Here is a 21,180-nt window from a genome sequence, read left to right on the forward strand (position 1 = left end):
CTGAGCCTCCGACGTCCTGGGGGCTCCCGGTGCTTCCGATCGGGTTTGGGGACATGCTGAAACCCAGAATGGGGACAGGAGCAAAGGCTGGAGCACAGGTCCCACAGCAATTCGCTGGTGGGAGCAGGAGCAGTCGCATCCCGGCTGTTTGCTCCATGCCGGATGTCGGGAAGGAAACAAATAACACAGAAACCACCCATGGCTGATAACTGCGGGTGATTGAAGCGCAGCGTGAGTGGCCTGTGGAGAATGTCAAGGCTGTTTGTGGGAAGCCGAGAGCTGGAAACGCTCTCGGGCTGCCCTGGAGTTTCAGGAGAGGGGACAGAAACACGGGCCAGCTTTCCCCTGCCCTGATGTGCCCCGGTGCAGCTTCCTCCTGCCCTCCAGTGCTGCGGGGGCTCTGGCACACCGCTGGGGCAGGATTTGCCCCACACATGCTGCCTGCAGACCCCAAGCAAACAACTGAGAGCCTCGAGGAAGGAGAGCTGGGGGGACGCCCAGGCTGCGTCGTGGAGAAGATGTGAAGATTAAGACGCTCTGTTTCACCGCTGATAAATCCCCCCTCCTCATCACAGCCTCCAGCAGTCCTGGGTGTGGGAGGGCTCCGGGCCGGGCCACCGTGGGGACACAGATGTGACAGCGTGGGGCTCCGAGGACACGGCACGGACCCCCCGCGCTGGAGCGCGCAGGGGAAGCTCCGCACGGCCCCGCACGACTTTGCCCCACGGGGACCCGAGGCTATGATCGGTGCCGCTCTTGCCCGGCCCAGCCCGGTCCGGCCCGGGGGTGTCGCGGGCGGAGCCCGGGCTGGGCCCGGCGGCTCCGTGCGCGGTCCCGGGGGCGCGGGCGGGTCCCGGGAGCGGCGCTGTGTCGCCCTCTGCCGTCCGAGCGCCGCAGCTGCAGCCGGGCCGTGGGGCTGCGGAGCCCGGCCCGGAGCCTGCCCCGGAGCCCGGGGGGCTGCGGAACCCGGCCCGGAGCCTGCCCCGGAGCCCGGGGGGCTGCGGAGCCCGGCCCGGAGCCTGCCCCGGAGCTCGGGGGGCTGCGGAACCCGGCCCGGAGCCTGCCCCGGAGCCCGGGGGATTGCGGAGCCCGGCCCGGAGCCTGCCCCGGAGCCCGGGGGATTGCGGAGCCCGGCCCGGAGCCTGCCCCGGAGCCCGGGGGATTGCGGAGCCCGGCCCGGAGCCTGCCCCGGAGCCCGGGGGGCTGCGGAACCCGGCCCGGAGCCTGCCCCGGAGCTCGGGGGTTGCGGAACCCGGCCTGAACCGCCCCCCCGGTCTGCAGAGGCCGGGGGATCCGGTTTTGCTGCTCGGTTCCCTGGGCCGAAACCACCGTTTGGTGTGGAGGGATGCAATGGAGGGGAGGGACCGCGGTCCCAGCCGAAGTCTCCAAGCATAGCCGTGGTTCCTGCTGCTCGTCGGGGCCGCGAAGAAGGGGATCCCGCTCCCATCCCTCCTGCCCTGGGCTGTGCCCACCCTCGTACCCACCTCTGCGGGGCAGAGCTGCAGCCCCAGGACAGGCAGGCAGAGCCAGGCAGAAGCAGGAGAAGAGAATTTAAGGAGTCACTGTGCGGTGAGGAAACACAATGCAGCTGCAGCAGGAACGCTCCTCGTGCCTCCAGGAGCTTTTTCTGGTTGAAGTTTGGATGCACCCCTGCTTCTCAACACCCCAGACCTGGCACAGGCTGACAGGGTTTTAGAGGACATGGGGCACCTGTGAGAGGAACAGACAGCTCCCTCCAGCTGCAGCACGGGAAGGGAAAAACTCTGGGCCTCCTCCTAGGCTGGGATGGCATCCCTGGCACAGGGAATCCTGCCCTGCCTGGAGGAGAGCACCTGTGGAGGGCAGGAGAGGCTCACACAGCAGAGGCAGGGACCCCTATTCTTGTTTTGCCATCATTATACACTGGACTGCTGCATCTTGGCCTCCAAAAAGAACACAGACTTCTGGCTCACTTTCAAATTAGGTTTTTAATTAAATAAATAACGGCGAGGGGCCTTCAAGGCAGTGTCACTTCACAGTGTAGGGCTGGGGGGCAAGGGAGAAAAGACTCCAGCATTGGGAGCAGCTCAAAGTGAATGTGCTTTGTAAGAAGGAAAAAAGAAAACCCCAACAAAAAAAAAAAAAAAAAAAAAAACAGAACCAAACCTCCTCCCCCTCCCTGTCCCAGCCTTTTTCACCCCTCTCCCTCAAAGTTATGTGGAAAAAGCGCTGCACTCATGTTGAAAGACCCCATGCAAATCTGTAAACAACACTGAAGGACATAAAGAGATTTCTGCCTCAGCCAGCTCCCCTCTCCTTTCACTAGGGCTTGAAATAAACCAAAAGAAAAAATGGTTTCAGGAAAAGTAAGAATGTTCTCAGCTGATGGAGGAGATGCCAAGGCCTGGCCCTCCCTGGGAGGGCTGCCTGTGCTCTCACCCTGCCTCCTCTTCTCCCTTCAGCCAAGGAGCTTCCTCTCACCCCCAGAAAAGGGGCATCACAGCCTGGGGAGTTCCACTATGGAGCAGGCACTCGTGTTTGCTTTCTGTTCCCAGCAGGCAGGAGCAGCTGGAGGGGAGGTCTCTGCTCACCACATCTGGCTGACAAAGCCATGCAGCTCCACGTGCCTGGGGCTCAGCACCTCCCAGCACAGAGCTGGGGACTGAAGCAAACCCCTGCTAAAGCACACAAACCAGATCTGGGGCTTAGGAGATGAGACAAGGTCTAATCCTGACATCCCATGGGGCTGTTTGATGCTGTCTCCATGCTCCTGCTGCAGGGCTGGGCACAACTTCCCAGGGCCAGGTAAAAGGAGGATGCAGGCTCCTGGGCTTAGGTACCTGCCAAATCTACTGGCAGCAGAGCCAAGTGCACAGTCACAGCCCCAAAGCCTCTACCAAAACACTCAACCCAAGCCCCTTCCCAGCTGCAGAACACATCTGGAGGAGCCACAGGTCTGTCTGCACCAGAGCCTTGCCCAGCAGGTGAGTGGAGAGCATTCCCTGCATGGGAAAAGGAGAATGAGAACACACTGAGCCAGTGGTCAATCCCAGACCTGGAATACACCTGGGAAGTGAAGCAGCTTTGGACTCCAGCACACCCAAGGACAGGCTCCTGTGGCTCTGCACAGCACCTGGCACCTCCCTGAATATGGCAGAAAAGTCACACTTTCCTCTCAGAACAGCCTGTTTTGTAACACAGGGAGGGGCAGGGATGCCCAAGGATGCTGTGCTCCCCTGCCTGGGACTGTGCTAGCACCCATATCCCAGGCATCGTGGGAGCTAAGCAACCTCCTCCCTCTGCTGACAAACTGTTGGAACAAACCGGGAAGTTACAGATGTCTTCACCTGCATTCTACCCTCTGGCACTTCAGCTCAGAGAAGATCAGGTCATCCCCTGCCAGCAGCAGCACCACAGCTCTTGGCCAGCATCACTCTGAGTCTAGAAACTCCTGTTACTCCCCACAGAAGTTCTCCCTGGCCCAGCACTGCACGGGAAGGTGAGAAGGACTGGAGTGCACACGATGCTGCTGCACACACAGCATCCCTTTCCAAAACCTGACACTTCTGCCCGAGGGCTGGGCCACGCCACATCCCACCTGCAGCTGGTGGAGAGTCAGAACACGTGGCTGCTGGAGGGGGAAGCAGCTTGTGCCTGCCTGTCACGACCCATGGCTGCTGGGAGGAGGTCAGGGTGAGCGGCTCCTACTGCAACACGCTGCCCGTGGGAGATGGGCCAAGACTTGTCAGCTTCCCTTGGCATCGTCGTGCCCGTCTCTGCAGGAAACTGCCCTGCAGCCCTCCCAAGCTCTCAGACCCCCAGCCTGCACCCTCACCATGATGGTGACACATCCCTCTTCTCAAAGCACCTCTGCCCTCAGACTGTCCTGCTGGGGCCAAGGGACACGTCCCCTGTCCCAAGGCAGGGACTCTCTGAGCGGACTGGCATCACCCAGGGTGACACATGGTCAGCGTAGGAGGGGGTGATGGACCTCCCCACTGAGGAAAGCCAGCCACCACTTTGCACAATTGTGTCAGGATACGCTGGAGCAGAAAGGTGTTTGGTTTCACTTAGCCTTGGATCGAGGAGGATGGAAAGACGGATTCCGACCAACAGCTCCAAACTGTCCCTAGAGGACAGTGGAAGTTCCAGAATTTCACTCAGTCAGGTCAAAGTCCTTGCTGGGTCTGTGACAAATTTGTGACTGGAGACTCTCACTGTGACAGAGGCTCTGACCGAGCCACAGGTGCTGGGCAAGCCTGATGAGCAGTCAGGAAAGTATTTACATCTCCGATGCCAATGAGACCGAAATCTGTGACCGATAAGGACACTTGCGCAGGGGCCACCACTGCCTCAGGGTCTCTGTCCAAATCCACAGGGCCAGCAATTAAAGGCAACCCCTCGTTAATGTCTGCAGGGAGAGTGAAGTCCATGGCTATTGTCTCACCAGAGTTCTGCAATGTCTCCTGCTTCTCTGCCAGTCCTGGTCCCGCGGGTGGCAAAGCAAAGAGCTCGGGCTCAGAGGGGGTGGCAGTGAGGCGTGGGCAGGGCACAGGGACAGCGCCCGAGGACGTCTCCTCCGAGGGGTCAAAGGAGCAGTTTGTCTCCGAGGGGGTGCTGCACTCGTAGCCCTGCCCCGACTCGCTGATGCTGCCCAGGCTGCAGGCCGTGCTCTCCACGCTCAGGGGCTCTGCTCAGGTGGGCACAGAGAGAGGGACAAGGAAGAGAAAGCCACAGTGAGTCCACAGTGCCCAAACACCCAGGTCAGTCCCACTTAATCCCAACAGTATTTGTTAGATGGCACAAGTGTTTCTTTGTTACAGCAACCAAGATCCCCCCGTCAGCCCCTACCCAGGGAAGGCAAGATGCCGACAGCAGATGGGAGGCCATCAGTGTTTCTATGGAAATTAAAGGAAACCTCACAGACACACTGCAAGATAAGCCAAACCCTAAATCCTATCCCCTCGTGCCAACAACCCCTGGGAGCTGCCCACACAAAGCCTTCATCTGCAGTAGGACAGTGAGGGAATGAACCCATGTGGGGCTCCCTGCAGATCTTCTCACAGCCAGCTCTGTGTGAAAGCAGCTTGCACCAGACTTCTGAGGCCTTAACCCAGCCTCTGGAGGAGCTGCTTTGGAAGCATCTCATTCACATGCCCAGTGCATAATCCTTTTGTTTTGGGAACGAGCTAGGCCACCCCTCCAAGCCCAACACAGGAACAACTGTTTTATAAAGTCACCTCTGGTCAATGCAGAGACAGACAATGTCAGCTTCTGCTGACACCAAAACTCCATGGCAGACAGACAAAAAGGAGTTACCTGTGCTCTCAATTGCTATCTGATCTTGACCAAAGTGAGCATCCAGGCAGCCAGCTGCAGAGGGAATTGGTGGGGAGCTCCGAGAACGACTCGTGTTTTCCACTTCAACCCCATCCAGGTCATTGTCAGTGAAATCCCTGTGGGGAAAGAGAGAGAGCCTTGCCACCACCTGCTGAGCTGAGAGATGCAGGCAGGAGAAAGGGTGACTGGGGTTAAAACCTATCAACAAATAAAGCAATGGGACTGTGGAGACATCACTAGAATGAATGTCCATCCCTCCCTGCTCTGCAGAGCCCGGTTTAGAATCTGCCCTGAGGAGGTGATCTCAGGTAACAGTGTGGCCAAGACCAGCCCATGATAAACCAAAATGGGCTCTCCAGCTTCCTAAAGAGCTCTGCCCCCAGTTCTGTGAGCCTCAGCCTGCTCCAAAGGGAAATAAATACATGGGAACACCCAGTTTCATGGAATGACTGCAGTGGGTTCTTAGTGTGCCAGCAAAAAGCAAGTGATGAGAATATATTTTCCCACCCTGGGAAGATTTAAGATTTCAGGTGTTTTCCTGTGTTGCATCAGAATTAGGAAAAAAAATCTAAGCCTTCATCTGATGTTTTTAATTGATTCAGCTTCAATATTTCATTTTGACCTATTAAGAGACTTCCGTTTCAACCTTTTTGAAAAGGTGTATTTTGAAAAGTACCTTCTGTAATTAGCATACATTTCAAAGGGAAGAATTTGCCTCAAAGGGAAATTAATTAATGTTCCAAACCACCAGAAATAAGTGCATTTTTGAATTTAAAAATCTCCCTTCCCAAAACCTCATCAAACTGAGCTCTTTCACCAAGTCAGCTCTGAATCCCTGTCCCCAGTCTTTTGTGGATGCATTTGATTGAAACAAAACTGCTTTCGACGCACAGAAAAGGAAAAGGAAGTCCACAGCTCTTTTATCTTCCCTCCCCACACCAACTGAGTGTTTCTGCTCTGAGCACACCCCGTGCATCCCTCCATCCTCCCACCCGAGAAACCTTCTGGAGAAGAAAGCGCAGTCTGTTAAGCGGAGGTGCTTTGCAGCAGGAATCTTCACTGGGAGGTTAATATTACTAATTTTAGTGTGAGAATATTCCACGCACGTGGCTCCAGGGTGGAGGACGTACTTCTTCCTTCCTAGACGAGTCTGCTGAGTGAAGTAGTCGTAACGCTCGGATTTTTTCCACATGTAGTAATACTCCACGCACTCGCCCACCGACCGCGTGCGGACCTGAGGAGAAACACCCCAGTCAGGACAGGCACCCCCCATCCAGGTGCATCTCCTGGAGCAAGGAGCTATTTTCCCATTAAACCAGCACAGAAAATTAGAAGTGCATTACAGAGATTTACATTGCTATGGACACATTGCTGCAGAACAGAAGCACGTACTGAGGTTTCCGAGGTGGCCAGAGAAAGAACTCCCCACAGCACACAGCTGTTGTCACAGACCCGTGTGGGCCACACACACTCGTGCAGGACTTTCCTGTGCTTCCAGCAGCAGCACACTTAGCAAAGAGAGCAAACCTGCATCCATTGTCACTGGCCAGCGTCAACATGCCTACAGTTAACCAGTGGTAGAACTGGACTCTCTGGTTCTGCCAACTCCCAGCACAGCAGCATGTCCCGGGGCCCAGCTCTCCCTACAACAGCATCTGCCATTCTAGAGGACCCCAGGGGACTTTACGAAACATCCACATGCTCAACTCACTCATTCACAGAAGTACTGCAAGGGCTGAGAGTTTGGAAAGAACTTTTGAGACTCCAGAAAGGGCTAATCAGTAATTAACTGACATCACTCATGCAGGTCAGTGGTGTTTGTGACTTCTCCCACCTGGAAAATAAGGCAGAGCAGGGCAGTGAACAGCCCATCACCTGCTGGCATGAGTCAACACAAAGCCTGGGATTGGAACTCGGCCATCCTGAACTCCCTGTGTCAGCCGAGGCCCAGAGCACACCTCTGGTGCCCGAGCACCTGCCTCCTTCCCCTGCTCCTCACCTGGGGGGAGCAGCCTTACCTTGTTTGCTTGGATAAGGTGAAAGTTTTTCCCATGGACCCTAAAGCCATGTTCAAAATTTCTACATTCTTCCTCACTCCAGGCACAAAGCTCATCTGTAGCAGAAAGAAAGAGATGGGGGAGATGTGTAGAATCTAGGAAGAGCTGCACGTGCCTTGATGAACCCAAATAAGGGGGGTCCTCACCTCTGATAACCTTCACGTTGAACCGTAACCTCCGCAGTGCCTCTTCTGCATTGAAGTTGCATTTCACCAGCTCATACAAAGCCTGGGAAACAGAAGGAAATCACTCACAGCACGTACTTGAGCACCACACCACAAACCAGCCCGCTCATGACTCACATTTGTCTCATAGAACTTCTATTTCCCAGGAGCCACCTTGCTGCTAACCCCAGCCTGACCACCGGCAGAGATTATCCCACTTTTTAAGGTATTGGATTACAAACCCTGGGACTCAACAGATGCAATTCCACCACAATCTAACCTGGCTAGCTTGAAGTAAACACAGCTGCTCTGAAATGGTTGATCTGCTGACTTTTCTAGTCTTCCCAATGGGAGGGTAACCAACTTCCCCAGACTGCAGCTGGGCACACACCCTCACTTATCCACGGGGATCACTGGAGTTTGACCTCATTTTGCCCTCTGCAGGGAACGTGGCACTGTTGGGCCAGCACCACCTGAGTCTGTGTGGGCTGCAGGAAGCCCTGAGCTCACCTGCTCGTTGTCCTTGACCACCTCTCCCTCTGGCAGGCTGCTGCCGGACAGCTCGTCCCACTGCCGCTTCACGGCGCGGTACAGGAACTCTTCCACCTCCCTCTCAGGGAGGATGTTTGGGTCCCAAAGCAGCTGATCTTCATTCTCATAGGCTAACAGAAAAAGCACTGAAATAAGATAATCAAACAGAGAATTCTGCTGCTTTTTGAGAAGTGGTCTGCACGGACATGCATGGGGGAGACAGAGGAGGGAGGAAATCTTTGCTTGGTACTCCAACTCGGCCCTAGAGATGACAAACATCTCTCAAGGCACTGCATGTTCCCTCCTGATTTTGGAGGCAGATAAGCTCTTTATATCTCTTTTAGGGCCTTTGGCACAGGCTCAGCTTGCTTCCATTGTTTCAGAAAGGTTGGCTGACAAAGTTTTTGTTATCATATTCTCAAAGATTGCTATTTTGATTAATTAATCCTGGCAAATAAAGAACATTTTAGCTTTCTTGTCCAGAAGCTCAACAAGCTGGCACTCATACTGCACTCATTACTAGATACAATCTGCAAACCAAGGCACCTCTGTCTAGTCTGCAGACATCCCAAAATCAGAAACAGATCACCTCCAGGGAGCACTGAATGACACTAACTCACTACTTAAGGAAGATGTCAGAGAGAATAAATCACAGCATCCACAGACGTGTGTTCCTTCTCTTTGGCTACAGCTGAGACCCCCTCCTGTCACACCAACCCCGTTCTCAATGAGCTTCACCAATTCTGTCCCTGTGCTCCCAGTCCTATTAACTCAGGCTCATTTCAGCCAGTAAATCTGAATGTCAGCACTGAAAGCTGCCTGGAGCCTGGAGATCCAGAGCAGGACTGGAGATCCAGAGCCCATCAGAACCCCCTGCCAGCAGCCCTACACCCAAACCAGGCACAAAGAAGAGGCTGCCTTACCTTTTTGCCTGTGCCTGTTTAAACGGAGGATGGGAACAGTGGCCTGGTACTGAGGTCCAACCATGATCTCCTGAAATCCCACAACAGAGAGGTGAGAAAATTGAAATGGGAAATGCTCCACGCAGGCTGTACTTCATGATTTAGGGACTACACCACTACAAGGCTGATTTATTTACTGGTAGCCCCCTCTGTCACTATTGTTTCTAGTGAACCCTGACTATTTTATAGGGTAACTAAGAAGATTTACTACCAACCAGATGATACTGTGGGGACCTTCAGCATTTACATAGTTTTAATGTAAAGGATCTATGGCAAGCAGCTAAGGTTGGAAATAAAGCAATGCAGAGGTTCTCCTGCAACCTTCACAGCCAGGATAAATTTGGAAGCCTGCTCCTCTCTTTAGAAAGATGATTCCTTCTCAGTAAATCCTGCTGGGAATACTGCACAACATCTCACCTTTATAGGGCTACAGGCTGCAGATTTAATTTACCAAGGCACAACAGACTTACTTCCCTTATCTGACACAGAAGATAATTTCAAGATTATATTAAAAACCCCTCTTGTAACCCACATCTGCCACTGCCACCCACAAAATGCAAGGCATCAAGAAGCCAATTGGGGAAATAGCATAGTGCTTTGGTGTCATGCATTTTTCACTCAGGAGTGCCCCTTCCCAATGCACTCAGGTCATTTACCTTCTTACACTCATTGGATGGGATGGAATCCACCTCTGAGTCCTCAGCCATGGAGGAAGCACATGGTGATGAACATGGCTCTTTGTCTTCATCAGCAAGGAAGTTGTTTGCTTTGTGGGAAAGGAAAAGATCTGTAGTTACAAATTTTTTATTCTGTTCCTTTACGTTCCCTCTCCTTCCCTTCATTTTCTGTCCTAAAGTTCCTTTCAGCATGGTCTACAGTGACAACTTACCTGTATTTTAATTTTCTCACTTTAAGTAAAAGAATTTGGACACTTGCCACATGGATGGCCAACATGGGGAAGCTCAGACTTCTTAATATTGCAAAACAGCAGAAGAAATAACATCGCTTCATGCAGAGTCCCTGTCACGTGCTTTGCCTTCCCACATATTCCAACATTTAGGAACTGCCACAATACATCACTCCATTACTACTACTGAATTTATTCACTTGCAGAGATGTCAGATGAGGTACTGATCTTTCAGACTGCAATTACAGCAGGCAGCAAAACAATTCCCACTCTCTCAGTATTCTGAGAAAGTTCTCCCCTCATCCCACTGCTCATCAACGCTCTGTCCTGTCCTACCCAAAGCCCGGTAACGCCTCTGCCATGCAGACAGTCCCTAGGAGGAAAAGTGGAAAATCTGATGTCAGGAGACTGACAAAATTAAGAGAACCATTCTCACCCTCCCCTGCACATCATATGTAAAAGTGAACAGCAGCTACTTAGGAACTAGTGACACATACAGCCAGGCTGGTTTGGGAATAAGTCCGATGCATCGTGGGACGTGACGGATGGAGTCAGATCATCAGCTGAAGATTGTGTCTCCTCCTCTTCTTCCCCTGAAAGCAAATCCTTCGCTATTTGTTCCTTTTAACAACAACAAGAAAGTGAAAAATATTTTTAAATTAAAAAAAATATACGAGGGGTAGTGAGGCCTAGAGTAAAAGCATTTTTGGCCAACAGTGGCCACATCCACAGATCTCTTCACCCTCCCACAGCTTGTCCAAAGACAGATTCTCTCTCACACTCCCACCACACCCAGACTATTTTCCCTAGAAGCATTTTAACAAGTGTCATGAGTGGCTTCCTATGGAAGCCAGACAGTATGAGCAAGCATCCCTTTCTGTAGAGTTGCACTCACAGCAAATATCTCAAAGATCCTGAAGGAGGAAGAAGGGGAAAAAAAACCCAACCCCAAAAAAACCTCCACTTTCTACGGACTTGAGCCAGAACAAGAGGAGCCATGGCTCCATACAAACTTTGAAGATACAAACTTTCCCTGGCTCTTCACACACCAGCATGGATGTGCAGATACTTGTAACCAAAGCTCCATACAGAGTTTTTACATTTTGAAACAGATATCCTTTCTCCCCTCTCCTCTTAACACTTTACACTGGTGTTTCTGCACCCTGTGTTCCCCACTGGGACACCAGAGCTAGGCAGGCCCCTTCCAACCCCTCTGAAATGGGGGGAACCTCAACCCCATGTGCAACCACCCAGGCAGAGAGCTGCTCTCACCTTATCCAGAGTCATATCAGGGAGGTTGGGAGTGATGTCATTGCTCTCGCTGTCCTGCTCCGAGATGGGATCTGATGCCTCATAGCCATACAGCGCGAGCAGCTCCTCAAATGGCATTTCACTGCTCTGAGCAAGAGGAGGACAAAGCTGCATCAGGAAGAGAACAACCACAAGAGCACCACACCAGCTGGAACACAGACAGGCAGAGGCAGTCAGGGCAACTCTGCTCCTCTGGGGGCTCTGAGCAGCCTCAGGTGTCACTGTTGGGACTCACTGTAACCTGTCCCTCTCAAAGGTATGGAAAAGCCAGGAACTTTCACCCCAAAGCAATATAGTCTACGGCATTTTTAAAATACCTTTATCTTTTATTCTGGATTTCAAATAGGTGCCAGACAGCACAACTGTATTTAAGCAGAGGAAAGGAAGCAGCAAATCCCTGTACCAGTCTTGTGCCTGGCCTGAAGAGACATTCCCTCTCACCAAGATCAGTTTGTGTTCCACTGAGGTCTCTGTGGGACCACCCACAGCTGAAGTCAGGGCTTCACATAGCAAACAAGCAAATCCTCCAGGTAATTTCCCTTCCCCTCCCCTGCTGCCTTTACCTGAGAGGCACTGAAACTCTTCTCCAGCTCTTCTAAAGATTTCTGCTTCTCCTGAGTATCATCTTCCTCCCTTTCTTCCCTCACACCGTAGTTCTGGGAAAGGATTTCTGCCAGGTTCAGTCGATGATCAGCTGAGCCCATTGACACAACTGCAGGGATCAGAAGAAGTTGGACACTAGCACCACCATGGAGCAAATCTTGAGATGCAACAAAGCCAGGGATGATCCCTTCTTGTGTATGTGCAGACATGATAAGCCAGAGGAGAGAGCAGAACATAATAAGCCAGAGGAGAGAGCAGAGCAGAGGAGAGAGCAGAGGACAGAGCATAATAAGCCAGAGGAGAGAGCAGAGAGAGCCAGAGGCAGAGCAGAGGGGAACAGAGATCACAACTGGCAGCAGTCACTTCATCATCACAAAGCCTGGTTCTGTGCACATTTCAGTCCCACAACTGACTGGAAGCTGAATCTGAAGCTTTTCTGGGTATTTGTATCTCACTCCTCACTGGATTTGCTGGTGTCACAACATGTGTGCACACACTGCAGCCTTTCCTTCACCTGGGGGCATTTTTAGGGTAATCACCCCTTACTCAAGAATGATCAAATAGACATCTGTAGGAGCTTTGGCATCACCCCTTACTCAAGAATGGCCAAATATTTATCTCCTACTTTCATGGATTTCCCTTTGTCCCTTTTCCCTCCCTGCAGCCCCCTGAGATGCTTTTCTGGGATTGTTGCCAGTGCCATTGCACCTGTGTCCTTGGCCAGGGCCTTACCTGCCATGACCACGCTTGCAATGAGGAAAAATCCTGTGAAATCTGGGAAGGGGTCTTGGGATACACCAATAAAAGTGAGGAAAAAATGGGGGGGAAAGAGTAATCACCCCTTACTCAAGAATGATCAAATAGACAACTCTAGGAGCTTTGGCATCTTTAAGCCTTTCCTCCTCTGTCAAACAGCATGGGAATCAACCAAGAGGCTGGGGAGGTGTTGCCAGGAGAAGGGAAGTGATCACAGTAACTTTGTTTCCCCTGCAAACCAGACCAAGAGACAGAGCTGGAGGTACCTGCAGCGCTCTGAAGGGCGGGCTCTCCAGGACATAGGCCACGGGCTGGGTATGGAACCACCCTCGGGCTCTGCCGGCCAACAGAGGCCTTCAGGAAAAGAGAAAAACATGGCTGAGACAGCTCTCCTTAAAAACACACCACCCTTCCACCCACTTCACCCCACCAGCAAATGCAATTCATTGAAGTTCAAAGCAAAAGTTACCCAAAGCCCCAGAGGGCAGTGTTAGGAACTGTGCTGCTCAAAAGAGCTCATCAGGTGTACTGAACAGTTCTTCCTGGCCTCCTCACCTTCCCCTCAGTCCACGTGTTTCCATTCCATCTATTTTACCTCCAGCACTCCCTATCCCCCCAGAGTCTGAGACCTCAGACCTTTGTGGTTTACATCTTCTCTTAAAAGAAGGACTGGGACCCTCAGCTGTTACTCTGAACACTCACAGTGTGTCTGAGCACAGCATTTTTATGGGCTGACCCTTCAGGGAGCAGCCAGCCACAACACCCTGATGCTTCCACTGCACCCAGGAGCAAAAAAACAGCTGAGCAGGCAGAGAAGGACCACGAGAGGCTGAGCCAGGCAGAGCCCCAGAACAGGCACCTGCAGGGTGGCATTTGGTGCTCGGTCACAAGTTCAGGCAGCAGCATGGGCTGAGGAAAACAGCCCACACAGAACATCTGCTGCTCCTCAGGCTGCTGTGCATGGAAGTGCTGTTCATCAAGTTCAGCCTAGGCAGGGAGCAAACAGGTGAACAACCAAAGCTTTTGGGTGACTGACAGCACCTGACTGCAGAAGAAAATCCCAGACTCAGTCCCCAGCTCCCAGTGAGATCTCTGTAGGATACTCAGCCATCAACAATCTCAGCTGTGCACCATCACTCCTCACTTACTCAGATGCAGCCGGGACATTTACAGCCTTCCATAGGAGCCTCTTACAATTTATTTAAGAAAACACAGTATAGCTTCCCATTAAAATCTATCCTCTAACAACAAAGCAAAATATTCACCAAAAAAAGCCACCAGAGACTGTGGGTTTTGAGTAAGTTCCTTCAGCTACCAACATACAGACTGGAAATTCCATAATAACCAAGAAGATGCCTCCAGTCCATCATCCCCCAAGATAATCCCCCCAGAGACCACTCTGGCTCCAGAGAGAGCTCTACAACTGTGCACACGAAAAGAGAAGGGAGAAGTTAGGGGATGATGAAAGGAGAAGGGGACAGACTCCATTTTGAGGATGGTCATACCAGGAAATGGCTCTGTAAGTCAGGAAAGTGTCAACGTGCCTTTGCTGGGCTTTGCTGGAATGTGACCAAGCACAAAACCCTCTTGGGATAAATCCTTCCAAGAAAACAAGCCTGGTTTCATGGAAGGGGTGTGGTGTACCCTTACTCCCTCCAGGTCTTGGACAACCTACAGAACTCACTTTGCTCAGGCAATGATCTGTAGATCAATGGCACCTCCTTGCCTGGGGATCAATAAGGCCTCTGAAAACAAAGATTGAAGCTGTTGGCATGGATGGGCTGGCTTGAAAAGGTGTCAAGAATACTTCAGGAACAAGGAGATTCCTATTAATAACCAGGTGCTGAAAGTAGGAGGATTGGTCACTACAACAGCATGACAATTCCATAACTAATCAAGAGTTTAATTCTCTGAAGCAGTGACAGAGCACCAGAGCAATGGGAATGCTGGAGTCACCATGGAATAACCAGCACTGCTCTGCTGGGGCTGAGGAAACAAGAAACAAGTGACAGACAAAGCAAATGGCCCATTCCATGCCCAAATTTGAACACATGTGGAACAGAACAATCCCTCAGATTACTCACAAATCCAGAAGACCACAGAGTCAAAGGAATAGAAGAGAAAGGCAGGCCTGGCTTAAAAATGCAGCTGACAGACTATTTCTGATTGCCCTGATTACCAATGCCATGGGATGTGGAGTTACTTGGTCTGAAGGTGAGGTAGGTGCAGCCTGACACTTCAAATCCAAACAGCACACAGGAGGCAGAACTGCAAGAGCATGGCATGCACCAGAAACACAGAGAATGGTTCTGGGCCAGGGTGTCACTGCTCCTGCTGCTCGTGAGGGATTCCATGAGTTATTCTCCCAGTGCACTGTGATGCTGGAAATTGGCTCCTATGCCCATGGGGCATTTAATCATGGGGGTCAAAAGGGAAGATTAAATTCCTTTAATTTCACTTTACCATCCCCAGCACTACTTTCCTCCCCCCAGCTTCTGCTGCTCAGGCATAAGAGTAACTCTCTTCTCAGAAGTTACACTAAGGTTGGTCAACTACTCATGCTCATGTTTGTATTTCTGGGTGACTCCTGCACTCCCTCCTTAGGTGTGGACTCAAGGCTTTGAGCACATGGAATGAAGCTCAGCCATCATTTAGGACACACAGGGCAGAGGCAGAGTCTGAGCTCTCTGCCCTGACAAAATCATTTCCCAGCGTGAGGCCAATTGTGCCTACCCTGAGAAAACCTTCCAGACTGAAACCACTCTTGCAAAAAAGTGAGGGAAAAAAAGAAATTTCCCTTTCCAGTGCTACCCTTCAATAACTAATACAGTTTCCTGAGCCAGTCTAACACATATTTCATATTCAGTGAGGAGCTTTCCTGCTTCCTCTGCCTTGTGCACACTCCTTGACCATGGGGATATTTTCCACAAACCCCAGCTGTAGCCAGAAGGAAGCAGCAGGGATAGAAACAGATTTGTCCTGCAAGTTATATCTCTGAAAGACCGAAGAATGAACAGATGACACCACACACAGACCACCTTCTGCACTGCCCATGAAGATCAGGGCTCCACCACACCTGTGCAGAGATGCTCCACAGCCAAACCTCATGCAAGAGACAGTGACAGTTCCTGGATGTCCCCTGGACAGACCTCTCTGAGCCATGCAGGGTGCCAAGGCAGCACTCTGGCCCAAAAACATGCCCAAACAACACTCTGGGACAGGTGAATGCAACAACCTTGGTGCTCCACCAAAGGCCAAAACATGGTGGGTGGGCAAACAGGCCAAGGCAGCACCTTCCTCATGTAGAACGCTGAAATAACCTGGAAGAGAAGCCCTGCCCTCAGACAAGAGGCTGTCAGTGCCAACAGGGATCTGAGATCCTGCCACAGAGTACCCTGAAGTCTTCCCAGCACCCTTGTTCCATGTTGTGCCCACCATGAGGGTCATGCCATAGAAATGAAGTGTACACGTGTCACAACAGCCATTACATTACAACAGGTCAAGGATATTTGAGGGACATGGCAAGACTCGATGGACAATGGCATCACCAGCTCGAAGTGTGACGGAGCAATGGCAGGAACGTTTCAGCACAAGAAGACAGCAAGGCAAACAGGACATGGCAGTCGGGGAGGCAGTGGGGAGTCCCCACCTGGCCCCCCTTGCCTTCTGGCCCCTAGGCAAGGTGGTGAGAACCATCCTGGCCACCCAAACCAACCGTTCCCCACACGTTCCCCAGCCCTCTGCCATTCCCAGGATCCTGACCTCCGTGCTCCCCCGCTGCTCAGGCCGCCCCTCACCTGAGAGCCCCTTCCAACAGCTCCACACCCCTGACCCCGGCTCCAGCGACCCCAAACAGCTGCCGGGTTCTGCTGGGCCACAGCCCCGGGGCTCCCAGTCCGCTCTGCCCCCGGGCCTTTCCCCCCAGCCTCTCCACCCGCGGTCCCGCAGCCCCGGGCCCGCAGCCCCTTCGCGCCCCTCTCCGGGCCCCTCTGCCGCGGGTCAGGCCGCGGGGTGCCCGCGCCGGCGCCGCCCGCCCCGGCTCTCCCGCCGGGTCCCGCCCAGGAGCCCCTTCCCGTGCCCGTCCCCGCCGGCGCCCCCTGCCCGGCCCCGGCGCCCCTCAGCCCCGGCCCGCCCCCGCCCCTCGGCCCGTTGCCGCCCAGGGCCTCGGCGTCCCTCGGCCCGAGGGCCCCCGCCCCGGTGGCCCGCGCCGGCCCATCACCCCGCTGCCTCAGGACGGCGGCCCCGGGCGGCCGCGCCCCGGGGGTCCCGCTGTGCCCGCCCGGCCGGGAGCGGCCCCGGGCCCGGCGCGACCCCGGCGGCGGCTCCGCGCTCACCTCCGCCATGGCCGAGCGCGAGCGGCAGGGGGCGCGGGCCCCGGATGCGGCGGCGGCCGCTGATTGGCCGGGGCGGCGGGGGCGGGGCCGGGCCCGGGGCGGTCTGAGGGGTCCGGTTCGGGGCCCGCAGTCGGGGCCGGGCCGGGCGCGCTGCGGGTTCGGGGCCTGGCGCGGCTCTTGGGGCTTGTGCCAATATGATGCCCTTCTTTCCAGCCAGCGGAGCGGCACGGAGGGAAGAGAGTGGAGGCTGCCGGTGCCCGCAGCAACGCTCCCCGAGTACCGGCTGGGGCGCTTGGTCGCTGCCGGAGCCGCCCCGGGCCCGCTGCTGTGAGGCCCCGCGGCTCCAGCCCCGCAAGGAAATGAATCCCCCGGGCAGTGCGGGGGCCGGTCCCTCGGGCCGCCGGCCGGAGCAGGCGGTGGAAGGGCCCAGGGACGGCCCCCAGCTCCTCCAGGCCACGGGGACACACCGGGGACCACACAGGTCAGAAAAACCGTGCTCACAACCCCAGCCTTCTTCATGTATTAAGAAGCTTGAACCTCCAGGGAAGGCTTTTAGGGATCCTCACTGATGACTCTCGTGATTAAAAGTCACTGCATGTCATTTAGAGTTCACCCAAGAGGGAGATAAGGGCTGGAGCCCAGAGAGAAGGGGTGTGCCTCGCAAGGACTGGGGTGTAGGTATTATCTCATCATTCCTTACTGTGGCTGTGCTTCAAAAACCCCAGAGATGCACTCGTGGAAGCTGCCTGATGGGTTTTTCCAGCTCTGTTTAACTGGTGATGACCCCATCCTTCCAGAGAACAACATTCCAGCACAAGGAATGAACCCATCTCCAGGGATTCCTGAAGTGAATGGCCCTGCCAGGCTCCCCTCCATCCCCACAGCCCCTCGGGGACCCCCTGACCCCTCAAGGAGTCCTGGCTGAGCCAGCAAGGCAGCCCTTCCCTCGAGGTGTGCAGTGACATGGTGCACAGGGGCATTTGCCACCAGGTCTCAGCGTATGATGGGTCCCGTGGGGCATCATCCAGCTCATGCCAGTGCCTGTGCCCGGGTCTGCCTCTGGCTGTGCCCACAGAGGCCTCGTGCTCAGTCTCTGGGAGCAGCCTCTCCACCCTGGCAGCTGGCTCCGTGCTGGGTTTTGCTCACGCTTCTGAGCTCAGGAAGCAAAGTGTTATCAAGTGCTTCTGAAGTGGTGGTGGCCCTAGAGCTGAGAACCAAAGCACTTCACCAGCCCTTTATTCTCTTGCTTGGAGCTGTCTGGCTCTTCTCAAAGGACTAACAGTTTGCAGATGCTGTTTGTTCAATAAAAAGAGTAACCTCGCCTCCAGCTTCAGAAAAAAACTGCTGATTTCTGCCTTGTTCCCAGCAGTGCATCCGGGTGCTCTGTCACCACAAAAAACAGAGAGGTTGGGGGTTTGAGTCAAGGCCTGAGGTTTGGCCCAAGGCCTGGGGTTTTGGGTTAAGGTCTGGGGAGATCCCCACTCGTTATAATCCTGGAGCAGTGCCCCTGCCAGCTTCTGCTTCTCCATTTAATGCTTGCACTGACAGCTCCAGGCTGAGTCTCCTCGAGCAGCTTCTCTTCCCTGAGGGAGCAGTGAAACACCTGTCAGGAGACACCTCCACTGCCCAGGACATCGATTTCTGTCCTCAGAAGGACCAGGCAACACGTCCTGCAGCCCCACCAGGCTCTGAAGGCAGGACATTGCCCATCCCTGGTGCCAAAGCCATCATCCTAAATCAGAGATCTTAGTGCCTGACATTTGGCATTCTGAGATTTTCAAAGGCATTTTAAAAAGCCTGAGGGGCAGTGGAATTCCGGGTGGTTCAGGCTCTGTGGGTGTTTGGGAGTGATTCGTCAGGAGACTCCCACAGCAGCTCTTGTACAATTGCTGCTCTGTGGACAGAGACAACAAATCCCACACGGGTGAAGTGGCTTTGGCTGAATCCGGGGTTGATCTGCCTGCAAAACCAGGGTGACCCTACATCCTACCCTCCTTTCTCCCCTCCACCTGTGCCCTGCCTGGTAAGCAATTCTGCTTCTTGGAAAAGCTTTGCAGCCCTGAGACAAAGAGCAAATTCTTTTTCTTTGATGCAGCTCAGCCACAGAGCGTTTAGCCACAACGGATCGTAGATAAAGAAAAGTTTACATGGGTTAAAAAAGCAGCGTTGCTAGGAGGTGTCAGTATTGGTAAAGGACTGACTCTGCCTGGGAAGGGGGAGGTTTGTGTGGGGCTGTGTCCTGCCGCGGGAGCGGGATGGGCTCGATGCCGAGGAGGGCACAGACAAGCTCGGACTATAAAAAACTCTGTGTTTCCGGTCGTTTGAGGCTGCTGACAGACAGAACAGCTCCAAGGCTTAACAAAGCAGCTGTGAATTAGGCTTTGGAGAAGCATCAGTTCTCACCAATGCTAGATGGAGCTCTGCTACTCCAAACACCACACCCGTGTAGGCTTTCAGATGAGCGTTCATACTTCTGAGCTGTGCCCGTGTCTCAGGATCCACCGTGGCTGTCAGCTGCCCAACACAGCTTCCAGGGGTCTTTTCCAGGTGTTCTGAGGCTGGGATGGCTGGGTCAAGGTGAGCATCATGGCTATATAGTTCCCTTCTCATCCTGTTCTCCTCCCAGCCTGCCTCCCTCCCTTCCTCCTTCCACTTCAAGTCGTCACAACCTACAAATGTAATTTATTTACAATCAAAATACTTATCACGGTCTCTGCAGGGCTCACAAAAATGGGTGTGATATCTACAGATGTAAATCCAGTGCAGGCTCGGGCTTGCACACTTGGGATGAGTCCTGCAGGTCAGATGATGCCCAGGCTGCCACCCCATGTGCTGAAGTCCCAGCTGGCACCGCAGGGGCCAGGCAGGAAGATGTGGTTTGACAGCAGTTCAAGTAGGCACGCCGAGGCTTTGCCGTTTCACAGCCTTTGCGCTGCCACAGCTGCCAAATAAACCACCCCTGGGATGGCCAATCCTTTCAGGATGTCAACGTTCCAAAAAGGCCAGCGCTGAGAGGACAGGGATGTCTTATCCCTCGCGTGCTCTGCTGTGTGGTGACAGCCAGAGGGACAGCCCAGGGGACAGCAAAGCCACACAGAGCCTCTGCTGCCAAAGGACACAATGTCTGCTCGCTGGCAGTGTCCCCCTGACCTGCTGCTTCCCCACAGCTCCTTGGCTTCCATGGGGTCAATCCTGCAGTCAGTGAGGCTCCTGCACTTGACATACCTGCTGTGTTTCTTGCTGGTGTCAGTAATTAATAGCAGATGCTTGATGAGGGGTGTGTGGAAGCCAGCCATGCCTGGGTCCCTTTGCCAGGGCAGGGTCTCCATGTCCCCGTGGCTCAGGGCACCCCAGGAGCCCCTCATCCACCTGGCTGGGCAGCTTGACCCCCTCCAGCCTTGGGCCTGTCCCCAGCAGCCCTTGGCGGGGCACACAGGTGTGTTTGTTTTGTTTGTTTACCTGTGTGCCTGTCCTAACCCCCTCTCCACCATTCCCTCCGTGCTTCCTGGGGGCTGTGGGTGTGTAACCCCCCGAAGGAGGGAGCTAAATGAAGGAATGCTGATGAGGAACTCATTAATTGTGGTGCCTGTCAGCCTCACAGGATGATGATAAAATGCTGCATCCTTCTGGAGCAGCGGGAGGTGGCATCAGGACAGGGAGGGAGCAGCCTGGCCACCCCACACCCCTCCCTGCAGCCAGGGCCCCCATCCTGCACCCTGACATGGAGCTGCATCCAGTCCCTCTCTTCCCCTGGATCACCCAGGAGGGGTGGGAGTGTTGTGGGGTGGATAAAGGTGGGATTGTGCAGCCACCATGTCCACTACAGCTGCAACCCTGTGGCAGCAGAGTTTGGAGGGGTGTGTGGGCTTAGATGGCACCTGGAACGGGAATGATGCCCTCTTTTCCAACCCCTGGAATGGAAATGATGCCCTCCTTTCCAACCCCAGGAAAAGGGATGATGCTCTCCTTTCCAACCCCTGGAATGGAGATGATACCCTTCTTTCCAGTTCCTAGAATGGGGATGATGCTCTCCTTTTCAGCCTCTGGAATAGGGGTGATGCCCTCCTTTCCAGCCCCAGGAACAGGGATGATGCCCTTCTTTCCAGCCCCTAGAATGGGGATAATGCCCTCCTTTCCAGCCCCGTGCACACACAGGTGCTTTGGCATGGCCAGCATGTGACCACATGCCTGGATGTGCCACTGCACGGGTTGGCACCTTCACAGGACACCAGCCCG

At 53.9% G+C, this 21,180-nt stretch overlaps 1 protein-coding gene across 5 annotated transcripts; it reads right to left on the reverse strand.

Annotated features, from left to right (window-relative positions):
• Positions 1–1,948: 1,948 nt before the first annotated feature.
• On the reverse strand, positions 1,949–16,962 carry MIER2 (MIER family member 2). Of its 5 annotated transcripts, none has more exons than XM_053965981.1 (13): positions 16,945–16,962; positions 12,877–12,964; positions 11,815–11,963; positions 11,213–11,338; positions 10,438–10,561; positions 9,690–9,799; positions 8,995–9,064; positions 8,051–8,202; positions 7,523–7,604; positions 7,338–7,432; positions 6,426–6,553; positions 5,299–5,435; positions 1,949–4,669 (listed from the first exon to the last, which is right to left on the reverse strand). In XM_053965981.1, the coding sequence occupies exons 1-13, from the start codon at positions 16,951–16,953 to the stop codon at positions 4,194–4,196; spliced, it is 1,746 nt and encodes a 581-aa protein (XP_053821956.1). In that variant the 5' UTR covers positions 16,954–16,962; the 3' UTR covers positions 1,949–4,193. The 5 variants fall into 5 exon arrangements, with proteins under 5 accessions (XP_053821956.1, XP_053821958.1, XP_053821955.1 ...); XM_053965983.1 differs by having other exon boundaries at positions 6,450–6,553; positions 8,051–8,217; XM_053965980.1 differs by having other exon boundaries at positions 8,051–8,217.
• Between the last annotated feature and the right edge of the window lie 4,218 nt (positions 16,963–21,180).

The sequence above is a fragment of the Vidua chalybeata genome, chromosome 27 (assembly GCF_026979565.1).
Source record: "Vidua chalybeata isolate OUT-0048 chromosome 27, bVidCha1 merged haplotype, whole genome shotgun sequence".
NCBI classification, from domain to species: domain Eukaryota; kingdom Metazoa; phylum Chordata; class Aves; order Passeriformes; family Viduidae; genus Vidua; species Vidua chalybeata.